This window comes from Triticum dicoccoides, chromosome 2B (assembly GCF_002162155.2).
Source record: "Triticum dicoccoides isolate Atlit2015 ecotype Zavitan chromosome 2B, WEW_v2.0, whole genome shotgun sequence".
Taxonomy (NCBI): Eukaryota; Viridiplantae; Streptophyta; class Magnoliopsida; order Poales; family Poaceae; genus Triticum; species Triticum dicoccoides.
In genome coordinates this window covers 690,624,965-690,641,778 of record NC_041383.1, presented here as the reverse complement: position 1 = coordinate 690,641,778, position 16,814 = coordinate 690,624,965, and the positions used below count along the sequence as shown (strand labels likewise).

General features: G+C 42.1%; 2 protein-coding genes across 5 annotated transcripts; one reads left to right on the top strand and one right to left on the bottom strand.

Moving 5' to 3' along the window:
* The first annotated feature begins 712 nt into the window (after positions 1–712).
* On the top strand, positions 713–2,588 carry LOC119365650 (ubiquitin-like). Its single transcript, XM_037631305.1, has 4 exons — positions 713–864; positions 1,238–1,448; positions 1,981–2,047; positions 2,339–2,588. Exons 1-4 carry the CDS (start codon positions 762–764, stop codon positions 2,384–2,386), a joined length of 429 nt encoding a protein of 142 aa, XP_037487202.1. The 5' UTR covers positions 713–761; the 3' UTR covers positions 2,387–2,588.
* Positions 2,589–2,669: 81 nt separating this feature from the next.
* Positions 2,670–10,630, bottom strand: LOC119365648 (probable D-2-hydroxyglutarate dehydrogenase, mitochondrial). Of its 4 annotated transcripts, none has more exons than XM_037631301.1 (16): positions 10,325–10,629; positions 9,425–9,762; positions 8,571–8,672; positions 7,996–8,043; positions 7,791–7,861; positions 7,344–7,462; positions 6,918–7,013; positions 6,709–6,818; positions 6,523–6,603; positions 6,125–6,225; positions 5,807–5,915; positions 4,973–5,078; positions 4,817–4,902; positions 4,581–4,706; positions 3,989–4,084; positions 2,670–3,060 (listed from the first exon to the last, which is right to left on the bottom strand). In XM_037631301.1, exons 1-16 carry the CDS (start codon positions 10,566–10,568, stop codon positions 3,040–3,042), a joined length of 1,854 nt encoding a protein of 617 aa, XP_037487198.1. In that variant the 5' UTR covers positions 10,569–10,629; the 3' UTR covers positions 2,670–3,039. The 4 variants fall into 4 exon arrangements, 3 of the variants coding, with proteins under 3 accessions (XP_037487198.1, XP_037487197.1, XP_037487199.1); XM_037631300.1 differs by having other exon boundaries at positions 2,670–3,047; XM_037631302.1 differs by lacking the exon at positions 2,670–3,060 and adding an exon at positions 3,648–3,896 and having other exon boundaries at positions 10,325–10,628.
* Between the last annotated feature and the right edge of the window lie 6,184 nt (positions 10,631–16,814).

Genomic DNA, 16,814 nt, shown 5'->3' with positions numbered 1-16,814 from the left:
TCATATCTCACTCTCAAGCTATGACAGAGTGTATAGTCGTGTTGTAGTTTTTTTTCTCTATTTTGTAATTTCCTTATCTTTGAGATATTGTTGCTATTGTGAAATTCATATTTTGTGTTTGTATGTTGCCGTTAACCAATTGGCTTCTTCATTAAGGTGCAAATCTTTTTTTTAAACACCTGATGTTAAATTCCTAGATCCGCCACTGCAACCCCTCTTTGGAACCGCATCATACCCAGACCCATTAACACCCGCCTCACCGCTATCGGTACTACTGCAGACGGCCGCATCATCCCTGCCATTCTACGTAGTGCTCTGCACATACTCGCATGGATTAATCAAGCCGAACAACCTTGAAGAATGGCAAAAGCAACAAAACAAAATCAACTGCAAGACCAAAATCACTATATGGCCCTCTGGGCCATTAAGCGTGCAAGGTTTAGTTATATATGGACAACGTTTCTCAAAAAAAAATTATATATGGACAGCGTTCACCTTTTTTTTGAGGCAATGGACAACGTTCACCTAAAAAAAAGTTAATGGACAGCATGCGACTGACCGAAAGCCCAGAACCGCTGCCCCCACCGGGTCGCGAGCTTCTTGGCGGCCACGCCTCCCTTGCTAGGGTTCTGGGGCTTGTCGTAGCGGCCCCGTCACCTCCTGCCTATTCCTATATAAGAACGTCCATCACGCAGCGGTCGACACCAACACCAAGCACAACCCGGCGAGAGGAGAGCGAGAGCCATCGACGAGACGGCAAGATGCAGATCTTCGTGAAGACGCTGACCGGGAAGACCATCACGCTGGAGGTGGAGTCCTCGGACACCATCGACAACGTCAAGGCCAAGATCCATGACAAGGAAGGTATATATGTGAACGAGTCACTACGCCCACCTCTTCCCTCTAGCCGACGGCTGATCGCAAGTTTTCAGCAGCGTTGCATCGGATCTTGCAAAGCCCACATATTGTCTCTTTTGTTTGATTTTACCATGCGCACCTCACTACTAACATGGTTTTGGTAAGCTTGTCGAATTTAGCTCAGAGCTAGCATCCTCCATGTTGTCTCTTTGAGCTAGATAAAAACTGTTTTGCTTATACTAGATAGCTTTGGATCGGCTTGTCGAACCTGCCGTAGGATGAGCTTCTCATTTGACAAATCGATAGGAAATCGACCTTGTTGTACATAGACGAGTTAATCAGGGATGAACTAATTGTGGAAGTTTCTGTTTTGTTGTAGGTATCCCGCCGGACCAGCAGCGCCTCATCTTCGCGGGGAAGCAGCTGGAGGATGGCCGCACTCTGGCCGACTACAACATCCAAAAGGAGTCGACGCTTCACCTGGTGCTGCGCCTCCGCGGCGGCAGCAGAGGTCAATACCCCAAGAACCTCGAGCCCAACCTCCGCATCCTTGCTCAAAAGTACAATGAGAACAAACTAGTCTGCCGCAGGTATGCACCTCATGGATTGACCTTTTGCTTCTTCTTTTTTTTGGTCTGCATGGAGATACGCATGCATGTGTGATAAATGTGTCCTTGTTGTTTAAGGTGTAGAATTTGAAAAGCTAGCCGGTTGATCGAGGCACCTCTCACCTTCAATTTAGATTGTAATTAATTCGAACTCAGCAGTGGTTTTGGTTTGGCTGAGTTTATTGCTGATTTCTAGGAACAACGGAATTAACTAGATGTAAAACATATAAAAGAAATAAAAAATTAAAAAAATCTACACGGATCTACATGTAAGATCTCAATATAGTGATTAAAACTCATTAAATAATTTTAGTGGACTAAGATTTTGCACTCCCACATTAATTGACATGTGCATGGTTGCTTTATGATCTTGATATATTTATGTATCTAGTACTCTTTTCGAAAGAATTTTTTTTTTGCCAATCTAGCACTCTAGTCAGGATTGTATATACTATGTTTTTTTCGTAATCGTAATTTGTGTGACATGTCTAAGTTTTTCATCATTGCGTTGTAGGTGCTATGCACGCCTACCCCTCAGGGCCACCAACTGCCGCAAGAAGAAGTGTGGACATAACAATCAGGTGAGAGAACCTTATTTCCCCGTGTTATTGAAGTGCTTTACCCCTTTACACAGAGGCTATCAAGTATCAGTTGTCCACGTTCTTGGTTATCATATCACTATATATCTTGATTTTTGCCTTCTATTGAGCAATATGTCCCACTGTATGCTTAGAGTTGTTCTTGGTTGCTATATCTTGTCAACTATTGTATGAAGTTGTCGTGCAAAATAATTACATGCAGATGATAACTAACATAATTATTTTGATTAATTGATTATTTTTGTTCTAATAATTCTTACCCTTCTCTTTCAGATAAGGGAAAAGAAGAGGTTTATGTCCAAGTTTGGGAGCGATTCTTGAACATTGGAAATGATGCTGAAGCAACCATCTACCGTCATATATAATGGAGTTTTAAGTTCTGTCCTAGTTTTAAGTTATGTTAGATTTTGCTAAATCGTCTAGCGCCATATATATATATTGGAGTATAGTTTTGTCCAGTCCGGATTTTGAACCTATGTATATGCTATCAAATATCCATATTATATAGAGTTATTTATTTTGAGAGTTTTTTCAGTAATGTTTGTTTTAAAAACATTTCTTTTTCGGGTTCTCAAAGGCTACAAAATATCCTTACCTTTAGAGATGAAAAAAGGAAACCCAAACATGCCCACCATTGGGGAAAGCAAAAGTGCCCCCAATAAAGCAGCATTCCGTCGGTGTTCGCAGCGAGCTCAAACTCGAAGCTGCCATCGCCATGGTTCAAGCCACGAATACGACGCGCACTTTGCTTGTCATCAAGCTATAGAATGAGGTAGATATTGCCGCCTCGAAAATATGTGAAATTGAGCGAGACATGAAATTCAGGGGGGAAAGTCAATCATGTCCCTGGAGGTCCCTGCTATCTCCGTGCCAAGCTCCTGGTACATGGGCGCCAGCCGCAGCTCCGGCTCCAGCTTCAAGACTTGCAGATCTAAAGCCAGCTCGGATCCTGCTCCATCTTTGCAAAAATGTGCTCATATCCCTGTAACAGAAGCCTGCACAGTCAGAAAGAAAAAAACACCGTGTAGCTCAGCCTTAGAAAAACCGTGCTCAGGGAACAGTCAACACTTACTTTATATGACGTCTGGTAAAGATTCAGTCATCTAACAGTGAATGCTATATGCAGTAGATTTAGATCTAGCACATTCTGGAATTTTTCAGCGCCAAGATGATAGGGATTACATATATTTTGTTTACTGGAGGGAGCTTGAGATTTTTGTTAATGGATGGTGGCGCTTCTCATTTGGTCCCAAGAGTACTTGAGATTTATTTATATTCAGGTAATATGCAGAATGTTTTGGTGACGTCGGCAATCTAAGTATTTGCTTACTTGCTGCTATCTATCCAGATCATGGGTGCCAAGAGTGATTGTTGAAGACAAGTGCAACTCATTCCCTGAATAACAAGGGTCCTGCACTACTCTCTTTTTTTGCGACGAGTCCTACATAAGATCACTATGAATGTGAAAAACGGAGTACCATTCTTCTGATACTCTTGTGTTTTCTTTTTCAATCATGTTTTTGTTAGAGAATCAGATATGTCTTTCCCGTGCAAAGTTTCAAAGCACCTGCGTAAATTGATCTCACCAAAAAAAGTTTCTTTTTCTCTGAGGTGCATGTGCAAGCACCTGAGTTGTACAGGGGCTTATTTGATGTTTTTCCTAGTTTGATGTCCATCTGAATAATTGTTTATAATACTCCAGACGCTGACAACAACAGGAATTTTATTGATTATATACTTTTATTGGGTACAGACAGATCTCTTCTATCCAAGTTAACAGCTTCTGTTCTCTGAAGTTGATTTGCGTAAGCAACAAGCTCAATCAGCTACCCTGTTGGTGTAGAAACCGTTGTATGAATCAGGTGAAAACATTGGGAAAATGTAATTCAGTTCCATACTCAAGGGTAAATAAAAGAAGCCTACCTGCTCCAGTGACAATGCAGACTGAGGTAGAACCTTGTATGGGTTTAGAATTGAGTTAGGGTCCATTAACTTCTTGATGGAAGCCATTAGCTGCACCTGAAGTGATCACAATACAACATTTTCTGTCAAGCGTAAATTACCAGCCAACTAGTAGAAAAGTTGGAACACAACTGCAGGTTTTTCTTTTAATGAAGAAACAAATAAAGTGTTGTTCTTTAAGAAGAATAAGGCAGAGCTCCACTGAAACATAATATTGCCAACATTGCACAAAAAGCAAGCGCTCCTCCTCCAGGGTTGTAGGGAAGTGAGCATAACTGAAAGTCTAACAAGAGAATGTTTCCAGACCATAAAAGGCTAAACCAAATTTCTCTCATGAAAATGTGGCATAGCACATACATATATGTCATGCACAAACAGTCAAGAATAGGACTTGGCACACCAAACATTAAAGTGCGCCAGTCTAAAGGAAATTAAACAGAAGGCCTTATTCACAAATGGAGATAATGATTTAACTCTGAACATTCTATATGGCACTGAAGTAACAATTTGTGCGCGAACACAAGCGGTGGTAAGATGGTATTTAAATACTTACTGCTTCTGGTGACTTGCTGTAGTGAATCTTCTCAGCTTTCATTAGCCCCAGCCCGTGCTCCGCACTAATGCTTCCTCTGTGGCCAGCAGTCCACTCATAGACAAATGGTTCAATTTGTGCCAGAATCTGAAATTTTCATTGAAGGTGACAAAATAAGCAAGTAGCCACATACCTATCTTGAGAAACTGAAGCCAAACCTAAGTAAATGATCTATTTCCATGTCAGATCAGACATACATTGTCACTGTACTTGCTTGATAAGATGTTTAGATGGAGATTCCCGTCACCAAGGTGACCATAACCCAATACCTCTGCCGTATCACCTAGGAAAGCAAGGAACTATGTTAACAACTCATAGATTAGATTACTGATGGCTCAAAATTGAAAATTTACCAACACGGCTGCGCATTTCTTCAACAATATCATATAGTTTCTCTACAGGTATGGACAAGTCATACTTGTAGACTGCACCAACTTTTACAGATGCTTCTGATATACCCTGCAACCACAACACATAATCATTTAATTGATTTTTTTGCCACAAACTATGTCAATGGGTAAAGGCGGTTGACTTTATTTGGTTTGGTGTTTCATACTTGAAATTTCACTTCCAAAGGTTTGAAACCAAATAGTTCAATAGGCCAAACTTAACATACCAAGATATTATTCGAGCACTTCATAGGTTATCATTTTAGTTTATATTGGAGACTCGGCGTTAACCATCAAATATCAGCTTACACATTGATAACTTGTATTATTAAACAGCAACATAGATGATGAGGAACAATAGAGACAAGTAAAAGGAAAAAGAAGCAGAAGTCAAAAATCTGTTTGACTACTTCTAGATACTACTGCAGTCTAGTACTCCCTCCGTCCCAAAATTCTTGTCTTAGATTTGTTTACATACAGATGCATCTATTCACATTTTAGTGTTAGATACAGCCGTATCTAGATAAATCTAAGACAAGAATTTTGGGACGGAGGGAGTATTTATTTTGTCTTCTTAACCTTAGCTACTGTTTTCTAGAGTCTTCTAGCCATGAGTAGAATGTTGAATCTTAAGTAATGTTTTCTTAAGTGTTCTAGCTATAAGTTGAAGTGGCTCCTCCACAACCTTGTGTTGCTTCAATAGAGCACTTAGTCGTGTGATGAGTGTCGATCGTTACCAACTTAAAGGCTACCGATGTTAGTCACTGGCAAAATCTAAAGATTCATGTATGTGAGAACCTCGCGGATTCTCCAAAAATTAGATGCTTGGCTAATATCCTGTGCTATAACTCCATCAGCTACAAGGCCATCTTCCATTGAACTCAATAAAAAAGCTTCAAGTTTTGCTCTACAATAGAAAAGCAACATAAGACAGGTAGACAGCATATGTAATTTGACAATTTTCATCACAATAAACCCAAGATAAAATAAATGCAAGCCAAGCAGGATTTCACCTTCACAAAGTGGTTATCAATTAAGAGTTTGAACAAATTGATCATCCGCATAGCTTGTGTGTTTTTAATGCTTGAAGACTGTGGTTATGCTACAAAAACTTACTTGTCATATGATTCATCACTTCCTGTGGTCTCAATTAGAACATAAAATTTGTATGGCGAGACAGGTAAAGGATTATGAACTCCTTCCAAATGCGTCATAGCCTTCAAAACCAACAAGCTACCAAATTAAATGTGGAATCAGGCAAGATAACAAGGAACATTTCTTCATGTACAACGCATTCAAAACAATATTTTGTTTTATTTTGCTAAGTACTCCCTCCGTCCCATAATATAAGATTGTTTTGCAAGCTAAAACAGCTTGCAAAACGATCTTATCTTATGGGACAGAGGGAGTACATAACAAAAATTTCAACACATCCTACTGTTCAAGAAAGTACATGCATGCAGTTTCTTCTCTATGAAGTGCAATTTTCTTTGAAAGTTTGCTTAAGTAAGTACCAGATCAATACACTGACGATCCATAAACTCAAATGCAGAAAGAATCTCACCCAAGCTCCTCCTAGCTGCCAGTAGCAATTTCTGGGAACATGAAAAGCAGTAATCACTATAGTAAAGATCATACTGTACATTTGATAACAAGGGCTAACACTGCCTAGATATACAAAATGAGTGTTTGCAGGAGACCTGGCAGCTCATGTAGTCGTTGCAGGAAAGAAATGCAACATTAGTTGAAGGTAGCTTTGCAGGTGTAAGTATTGACACTTTAGTGACTATTCCTAGTGAGCCTTCACTTCCTGAACCATCAATCATGTGTTTACTAACGGCTTGCTATATAAGTCATATTTAATGAACATGCTCAGAAAGAAGGGAAATAGTTTGTATTCGATACTCACCAACAAATAAGTGCTTCAGATCGTATCCAGTGTTGTCTTTCCTTAAAGTAGTAAGCATGTCAAGAACAGTTCCATTGGCTAGGACAACTTCAAGACCTGAATAAGAAGAAAATAAAATACAGAAGAGCTAACCATCTTTGTACTTTTAAGAAATCATACAGCTATTTCCAGGCCTAAACATTGCATGGAGTTGAAAGTTTCTAGAAGATTATCTTCATAGAGCATCGTAATTTCAGCAACTTATATTGCAACAGAATTACTCAAACAGCAAACATACTCCTGCTCCTTTCAAGAGAAACTTAACAAAACAAATACTGTATTCCACATAAGCCCTTTCTTCGTTCAGGTAAACAATATATAGAACATGAGACTTCAGAAATAGCTGATTTGTGCACATAATAAATATAAGGTTTTACTTGTACTTACCAAGTACATTTCCATGAATTGAACCGTAGCGAATGAAACGTAAGCCGCCAGCATTAGTTGAAATGTTCCCGCCTATTTGGCAACTACCTTTTGCCCCTAAGTCAAGAGGCATAATAAACCTGAATATAAAGAATACATATAAACTTAGGTATTTTTCTATTCAAAATAACAGGCACATATTGATCGTATAAAAAAGTAAACTGTGATGACAAGATTATATGAGCGATCGCTGTACTGGCACACATTGTATCCATGGGTGATTATATAAGTAGGAATCCCGTAAAAAAAGGATATTACATGAGCAACGAACTAATGAATATTTATGGGTCAATGGTAACCCGACAACTCAAAAGAAAACATATTATTTATGAATCAAACGCATGCAATGCAAGACGTATGCACCACGAATGAGAACAGAATCATAAGAGGGACTGAAGACGACTTTACCCTTCATTTTCCACAAAGGTACTTAAGTTCTCCAACACACAACCAGCTTCACAAGTAAGAATACCATTTACCTGATAGCAGACAGCTCTTTCATGAAATTATACAAAAAAAAATCATGAACTATGGATATAGACAACTTATGCTTGAAGAAAGGATAGATAATAGAATTCACGACATCAAATCCAAACAAAGAGACTGTACCCACATTGTCAAACGAGATTATTTTGTCCATACCACCAAGGTTGACAATCACCTGCAGACAAAGGGAGTAAACCTTGTGATCTCGGGCCTGAATGTAAGGAAAGCAGTAACATGGAAATCTCAGAAGCAGTATACATTAAAAACATGGAAATCTAAAACAGATGAGCACAAAAAAATGTCACATCAACAAGTATTTGAACAAGTACAGTGAACTACAGCAAAACTGTAGTGATAATGCTAAACATGAATATGGAAACTCGAAGCACCCATCAACGACATCGTAATCTTTCCCATGATTTTCTAATCAATCTGATTGATCAATCTAGATAAATACTCCCTCCGTCCCAAATTTAAACTAAAGCCACGACAGTTATTTTGGGACGGATGGAGTAGTTCATTCTGGTGAAGTATACCCTGCAATTCAGGCATGCAGCAACAGAAAGGAAGTAGAGAATACCAAGAAGGATATTTATCTAAAGTACTCTACCACTGATACTAAGTTCAGAAATAAAGAAATGTTTTGTGGTAGGAAAATAAAGATATAACCGATATTATCATTAACAGGAACTTCATAAGTACCTCATCATGAACTGGAACACTGCCACCAACGAGGCCTGTATTTCCACCCTGAGGAACTACCGCCAATCGTCTCGAGTTGCAGTAAGCAAGGACCTTAGAAACCTGGAAAACAGAACGGTTGAATAACAAAATTTCACATTAATTTTTTGTTGAGTCGGATCAGGAATGGTAGAAAACTAGATATAACCGAGCAATATGAAAATAGAAATGTAGTCCTAAATTGTACTCCTAGTTTGCTGCATGAGGTATTATTAGCATTCCATGCAAATGCATTGTTGTTCAGAAAATATTTATTAGCATAGGTCACTAGAGTGATGTATGCTATTTTGTTTGTTATGTATCCAGAGGCTACAGTGTTTTGCTTATGAAGCGCTACATTCTGCCGAAGCTGATTTTCTATTGCTACTAAATACGGCTTTCATGAAACATCCAATGCATATGATGCTAACAACTTTCTGAACAATTTGTACGATTACTAGTTACTTCATGTAAGAATACATCAAAAAGTACATGCTTGGTAACTGGAATAGCCTGATAGCCTAGATGCAATTGTGTGATGGACCATGTGATAAGCCAAAAACATAAATCGTAAGCTACAACTTTACAAACTTTATTCTGCAACCAAACAAACATAATCGCACCTTAGTTGACATCTAAACTGCGAAAATTTAAGGGGCATTAGGGTCATTAGAAATATTACAGAAAGGTCACCATGCAACCACTACAAATCAGGCTAAAACAATTAAAATGATTGCTGCCACTTCTGTACTAATTGCTAATGCAATTGTCACAAAATGGAATTCGAACTACTTGGTGTTAAATTAAAATTCCGCTTGACTAGCTGACAGACATACCTCATTAGTACTTTTTGGTAAAAGCAGTAGCTGACTTGCACCCTTGTATTTACCCATCCAATCCACATTTGCAACAGCCACCCTGTCTTTATCTTGAACGACTCCAGTGTCACCCAATATGCTCTTGAAGTAAGAAACGTCATCAGATGAAAAGTCGGGATTCCTCTGGATGGGTTCTGCCGCAGAACCAAAAGTACGCCGTTGAACTTCAAACGGATCATTCACACTATGCTGTGCTTCTTTTGTTGCTATCCCAGCTGGAGGCCCACGAGAGGGATGTTGTGGACACAGGGTCCAGTAGGATCTTCTATGAGAAGCCAGGGTATGGTTTGTCGATCCTGGGTATCATCATGTATCATAAGATTTTACTCATTCCAGTAAAAACTACTCCCTCTGTTGCAAAATGCAGGAGTATTTTGGTTGTTCAAATTTATGCTTTGCTCAATACGTAACCAATTACACATGGGTTACGCCATACAAACTTGATACCATTGGGTTTGTGTTCAAACTAATTTACTGTGATTGTGATTGTAACTATAAAAATGTCCCCTGCATTTCGCCACTGAGTGGGTGTATTCTGTAGATCCGTAGAAATCGGCGGAGCCATATCAATCTTGGTTCTATAACAATAAATAACCGTCTGACAACTGAAACTCTAAGAGCAGGGGGTGCAGGGTGTAATAGCAATCAAATTAAATACTAAACACTATATGTGCCGAATTCATGTATCAGTAATTCTACTCGTGCTGGGATGGGAATGGATAACAGATTGATTAGATTAGTAGGGCATCCGGCAACAAACTTTCACAAAACTGAAGATCACTTGCAGCAAAGAAAGATCCCACACAACTGAACTCACAGAACAATCGATCCAAATCCAGGCAAGATAGAGCTCCTTACCAACGCCATAGGAGATCGTCCGGCTCCCGAGGCGGGTCCGGTCGAGAGGAGGAGGGCGGTGGTGACCAGGAGGGGAGGTCTCGGTGGAAGGGGGCGTGCAGGCGTGTCCGGCGGCGCGGTCGTGCGGATGCACGGGCGGGGGAGCCCACGGGGCGAGCAGGGCGCGCAGGCCCCCCTGCCGGAGAGGTTCCCGGAGGACGGAGGAGCGTGTTCTGGAGTGGGAGAGGAGGGACAGGAGCGCCATGGGGGGATGGGAATTCTGACACGGGCGTCAACAAGCTTGGTTTGCAGCTGGAAGAAGCGACCTCGCGTTTGACTGACAGTGGGATAACTTACTACGTAGTAGTACTACTAGTTCGGAAATGATTTTATCCGTTTGGAATGATCTTTTATACTCCTTGCATTTAGAACATGGTGCATATGGATTTTACAAAAAAAAAAAAACTTTTGATAACTTTAACCAAATTTTTAGAAAAATTGTATTTGTATCTACGACACCAAAATATACATAAGAGCATCTCTTTTTTTGAGAGCACACAAAGCGCGTGCCTTAAATTTATAGAAGAGAGCAAGACAATTTACAAGATGTCTAGCGAGTGCAGGACACTCGAAGACACGCACCCACCACCACTCCTACAAAACGACACGAGGTTATACTCTCACAAAGCGTTGTAAACTACCTCCTCCCCGGTCCATCAACTTCCAATCTCTAAGTTCATCAAGGATCTTCTCCACAAGCTCTTGCGTGTCTACCTGTTGCTCAGTTCTGTTGAACACCCTGGCATTCCTTTGCTCCAAAGTGACCATATCGTGCAAATAACCAGGGTGTCAAAACCATGTTTGTCTTCCTTCGCGAAGCCCGGTCGTTGTTGCATCCACCATTCCAGAAAAGAGTCCGAGCTCGTGGGGCAAGAGATTTGTATATGCAGCTTGTCGAAACAGCCCATCCAAGTACCGCGTGCATAACCACATTGCACCAAGATGTGGTCCACTGTGTCTTCATCCTGCAGACATGTGTAGCAGGCCGAGGTGTGATCTTGTAATCCATGTCGAGCGCGACGATCTGCCGTCCATAGGCGATGTTGTGAGGCAAGCCAAGCAAAGATCTTGCATTTGAGAGGGGCGAGACTTCTCCAAATGGCTACTGCATAGGGGCAAACCGGCAGGCCCTCGCAGAGGCGATTGTAGGTAGACCTGGCAGAATAAGACATGGAAGTCACGCATGGCCATAGGAAGTTGTCAGGCGACTGCTCATCCCGATGCACCAAGGCAATGGCATGTCTCAAGTGCATGAGTTGAAGGAGCGCCATGTGAGAGGATACGAAGGGGACGTCCGGCGACCATTGCTCCTCATTCATTGCCCACTGCACTGTTGATGCAGCGAGTTTCTACCAGCTCAAGAATGAGAGGCGCTATGTCTTGCACAGAGTGGCCATGTATCCATCGATCCTTCCAGAACAACACTTTGTCTCCTCTGCCAACCTCAATGTGCACCAAGCAGTCAAAGACGGCTCTTGCCTCGTGATCAATCATCATTCCTAGCCCTTGCCAAGGCCGTTCAGGCTCGGTGCGTCTCAGCCATTCCCACCTCAGTCACAAGGCCAGCGCCTGAGCTTTCAGATTCTTGACGCTATGACCTCCATACTTCACCGGACGATAGATTCTCTCCCATGCGACCAAGCACTGCCCACCATTGACCTTGTCTTTTCCAGCCCAGAAAAAAGACCGCATCCAGCTATTAATATCTTCAACAACCCATGGAGGGGGCTGCAACACCAGGAGCGGGTGTATCGGCCGAGCAGAGATCACAGATTTTGCGAGGACCAATCTGCCCGCTCTCTGAACGAGTCCTCCATGCCATGCGGGCATGCATTTCCTTACCATGTCAAGTAGTGGCTGCCAGTCTTGCTTCATGAGTTGCTTGATAGCCAGTTGCAAGCCCAGATATCGACACGGGAACTCCGCAAGCTTGCATTGCAGAAGCTCGACAACTCGCTCTTTGTCCTCTTGATCACCATGAATGAGAGAGGCAGTGGATTTCAAGTAGTTAACGTTAAGCCCCAATGCTTCTCTGAATATATCCAGCGCGTGCTTTATGAGGCTGAGGTCGGTGATTGTGGGGTGAATGAACAACGCAACATCATCGGCATAAATGGACACCCTTTGCCAAGCTGAGTTTCCTCTGTAAGCGGATAGCCTCTCTGCTCCAGCGCCCTGCCAATGATCGTGGTCATAGGATCCATGGAAATCATGAATAAAAGTGGCGAGACGGGGTCACCTTGACGAAGACCACAGGCATGCGCAATGCTTCTTCCCCGGCACACCATTCACCAGGATCTTAGTAGTAGCTGATTGGAGCAAGATCGAGACCCACATGATCCACTTATTGCCAAACCCTTTTGCTCTCAGAACCTCAAAGAGAAAAGGCCATGAGAGTGAATTGAATGCTCTCGAGATGTCAAGTTTTAGGAAGACCCCTTTGCATCTTCTCGTAGCAATCTTCCTGGCCACTTGCCGTACCAAGAGAAAGTTATCGTGTAGGTTTCTACCTTTGATGAAAACCGACTGGTTGATGGTGACCAAGTCCTTCATGCTCGGGCGCACTCTGGTTGCTAGTAGCTTTGCGAAATTTTTGGCCATGCTACGTGGCAAGCTAATAGGACGATAGTCGCCTACTTTTCCAGCATCCGGCTTCTCCGGCAGCAGTACTATCAGGGCACGATTCAGCTTGGAAAACCCACGACCGTCTCCCACATAGATCTTGAGCAAGACTGCCATGATGTCCTGCTTGATGATTGGCCATGCTTTTTGAAAGAAAGCACCAATAAACCCATCCGGTCCGGGGGCTCTGTTCGGGTGAAGCTCTTTGATCACTGCCGAAACCTCCTCTTCAGTAAAGATAGCCTCAAGATCTTCGAGGTTTACTGGTTCCATGCCGAGGTAGTTTAGGTCCAAGGTGAACTGCCTTGCATGCGTTGTGCCGATGATGCCTTGGTAAGTCTCAGAAAAGACTTGCTCCATATGATCCGGATTCGTGATCACCTCATCTCCATGCTGGATTAGTGGCATAAAGTTCTTCGCCCTCCTCCCATTAGTGAAGGCCTGGAAGAACTTAGTGTTGGCATCCCCTTCTTTAAGCCATCTGAATCTCAACCGCTGCCTGTCGATAGTACATTGCAGCGAAGCCAACCCTAGCAGAGCTAGCTTTAGTGTGTTCCTGAGCCAACGCTCGAGCTCCGTGAGCTGTCTATGTTCCATAGCCTTGTTGAACCTGAACACAATCCAATTGGCCACATCCATCTGCAACTTAATGTTGCCAGTCTTGCGCTGTCCCCAAGCTTGAAGGGCAGCAGTGGTGTTGTGCAACATCGCATTTAACCTCTGAAAAAGGTACGTAATCCGCTCATCGCATCTCCAAGCCTCCCGCACGACCTCCTCGAAGCCTTCCAACTTGAGCCAAAACATCTCAAATCTGAATCTCTTCTTATGGAAGAAAGGGGCATTGGTAGTTGTCTATGGCATACACCTCTCCATAAGAGCATCTCTAGTAGCAGTCCTATGGCTCTGTTTGTTTGGGCTTTTGCTTCTGTTTCTGCAGCTTTTTCACTTTGGCCCCAAAACCATAAAAACTCCTAAATATGTGTTTTCGAAGCTTTTATGGCTTTTGATGAATCAATATAACAATATTTGGCTCCAAAAACCATAAAATTTTCAAAAGCACCTATTTAGAAGATTTTATGGCCTTTTTGTTAAAGTGAAAAGCTACAGAAGCAAAAGCAGAAGGCCAAACAAACAGGGCCTATATGGCACCAAAAACGATCGGAGCAAAAAAATTAGTCACCACAACTGCTTTTTCGAAAAAGTGACGTCTCCGACAGCTGCCCAGTGGCATATGCACTTTTCATCTCGAATAAACATACATATTGCACACAATAATATCAAATGCAATTTATATGTCCAAAACAAACACAACAATAATTTCATCAATCCACACAATCAAATTAATAATTATTACATAGTTCATCAAATCCACAACATAGGCCACCAATGAAATCAGTCTGAACATCATAGGCCATCATGCGCAATGCGGCTGTGACCTTCTACTCAGTGCTATGACCAAGCATTCTGGTGCAATTCCTCCTTTGCTAAGGACTGATCATGTTGATTCACAGAATTGCAAATGTGGAAAAATAAGTTCATAGACATCCTAAACTGGCATCGAAAGTACCTCTCTAGATAGCGAGGTTTTGGCCCAAAGTAGTTGCGGATCAGTACGCTCGTGCGCCTCTTTCCATTCTCTCCACAAATACTCGCAACCGTAAACGGAACCGTCATGCTTCTACCTCTTGTTTTTTGTACATTGCCAAGATCAACACAAGATCTTCCTCCTCCATGTCAAACTCCTATCCGATGAGGAATCATCACAAAAATTGGAGTCACATGAACTCATCTACAATAGAAACTATCTATCAAGCTCAATCTTAGGTGCATATGCAAAGAAAAGTACAACAAATCTTTTTTACCAAGAATTCCCTCGAACACCTTGTGTGTGGCTAGCCGTGGACAGCCGGCCGAAACTTGGTGGGAAAGACTCCATCGCGGCGGCTGAGAGGCCAGCAGCGGTGCACAAGTGCCCGCTAGTCGACCTCTATACAGTGTGGCCGTGCGCCGACGGCCATACGGGCAGTGGTGGCCTAGGGGTCGACCGAAATCTGCATGGGAGTCCATGGCGATGATGCGGGGTGGGTTTGGGGGAGTCTTTGTGGCAGTGATGACCTATGGGTTTGAAGTGTGATGGCAACAGTGGGAAGGTCCGGCCGGAGGAGGGAATGAAACTAATGGTTGGTTTGGTCGTGTGTGGCTCAGTTTGATTTTGCGGCAACCACCCAAGTTTTATATATTTGTAGCACTTGGTGCCTTCTTTTTAGGTTGTCCAAAAAATGCAGAATTTCTACATAGGGCATCTGTTGGAGAGGCTTTTTTCCTCCAATTGTCCAAAAATGAGATGAAGCCCTGTTATAGGGCTGCTATTGGATATGCTCTAAGAACGTGGCTAGCAACTCATGTTTTCTTGCTAAAATAGTATTCTTTATCTAAACAAAATGGACCCTACGCCCGCTCTTAGAGCTTTCATTGTGGTTCATACTTGTTCAATAATTCTATGTCTATGATGAGCAGTACTTGTTTAACCATATGTCGGAAATGCCCCCTACTTTATGAGTTCAATAAAATGGCCCCCCTTTAGAGTTTCCATTGTGGGTCATACTTGTTCAAAAGAGCATCTATAACCGGAGCCCTCAAGTCATTCTCAAACGTCAGTGCCCGGACAGGAGAGATGAGAAAAAAAGACACCCAATAGACCCCCATCCTCACTTTGTCCTCATATATCTGGATTGTCTGCAAATCCTCGTACCCAACCAATATATGGGGAGGATATGAGGATGTCCGGGTAGTGTGCACATAGGATTTGGCCCACCGCATACCACATTTTCTCTTTCTTTATTCTTTCTTTCATTTCGCTATCTCTTTTCATCTCCACCAATCATATGCATGTGACCGGACATATGGAGAGAAAGTGGGGGGGGGGCATGGATATTTGCATGGACAAATAGAGGCTAAAAGTGGACATGCCTGGACACTGACCGGGCGCATCCACGGATGTCTGAGGGGACAAATTTTCTCATTGTGGTTGTAGATGCCCTGGATCTATGTCCATGATGGGCTATACTTGTTCAACTTTATACCAAAAATCCGCATGCTTTTAGGGTTCAATCAAATGACCCCTGGTCTTAGAATTTACAGCCTATACCAAAAAAATTGAGAGAAAAATGAAAAATTAACACAATAACTCTATGTACATGGTGGGTCATACTTGTTCAAGCTTTAGGTAAATGTTGCAAATGGACAAGGGCGACAATACCATCTAAATAAGCACTACAATATCATTGTGCAAAAAAGCTTGTTTAAGCATAACATTTGCTAAGATGTTTAAATAAGTGGTGTAGCATGTCTAATTTGTTTTTAGTTAGCACGAAGCACTTGCTAAAAGGAAGTAGTATGAGATCGCTTGGCCTTCTTCCAAACACTGTAAATGCTACTTATTGTGTTGGATGTTTGATTTCAAAATCATGGGCGGAGGTTTACATCACGGAGACCCGCATCGGACCCACATTGAGGCGGACAAACCTTTGAGCACTTCGCAGCCGAGCTTGGAGGAGGACAAGGGCAACGTCCCATGGCCATGGTGAACCCTAGAGGCAATAATAAAGTTGTTATTTTATATTTCCTCATTTCATGATAAATGTTTATTATTCACGATAGAATTGTATTAACCGGAAACTTGATACATGTGTGGATACATAGACAAAACACCGTGTCCCTAGTAAGCCTCTACTAGACTAGCTCGTTAATCAAAGATGGTTAAGTTTCCTAACCATAGACATGTGTTGTCATTGGATGAACGGGATCACATCATTAGAGAATGATGTGA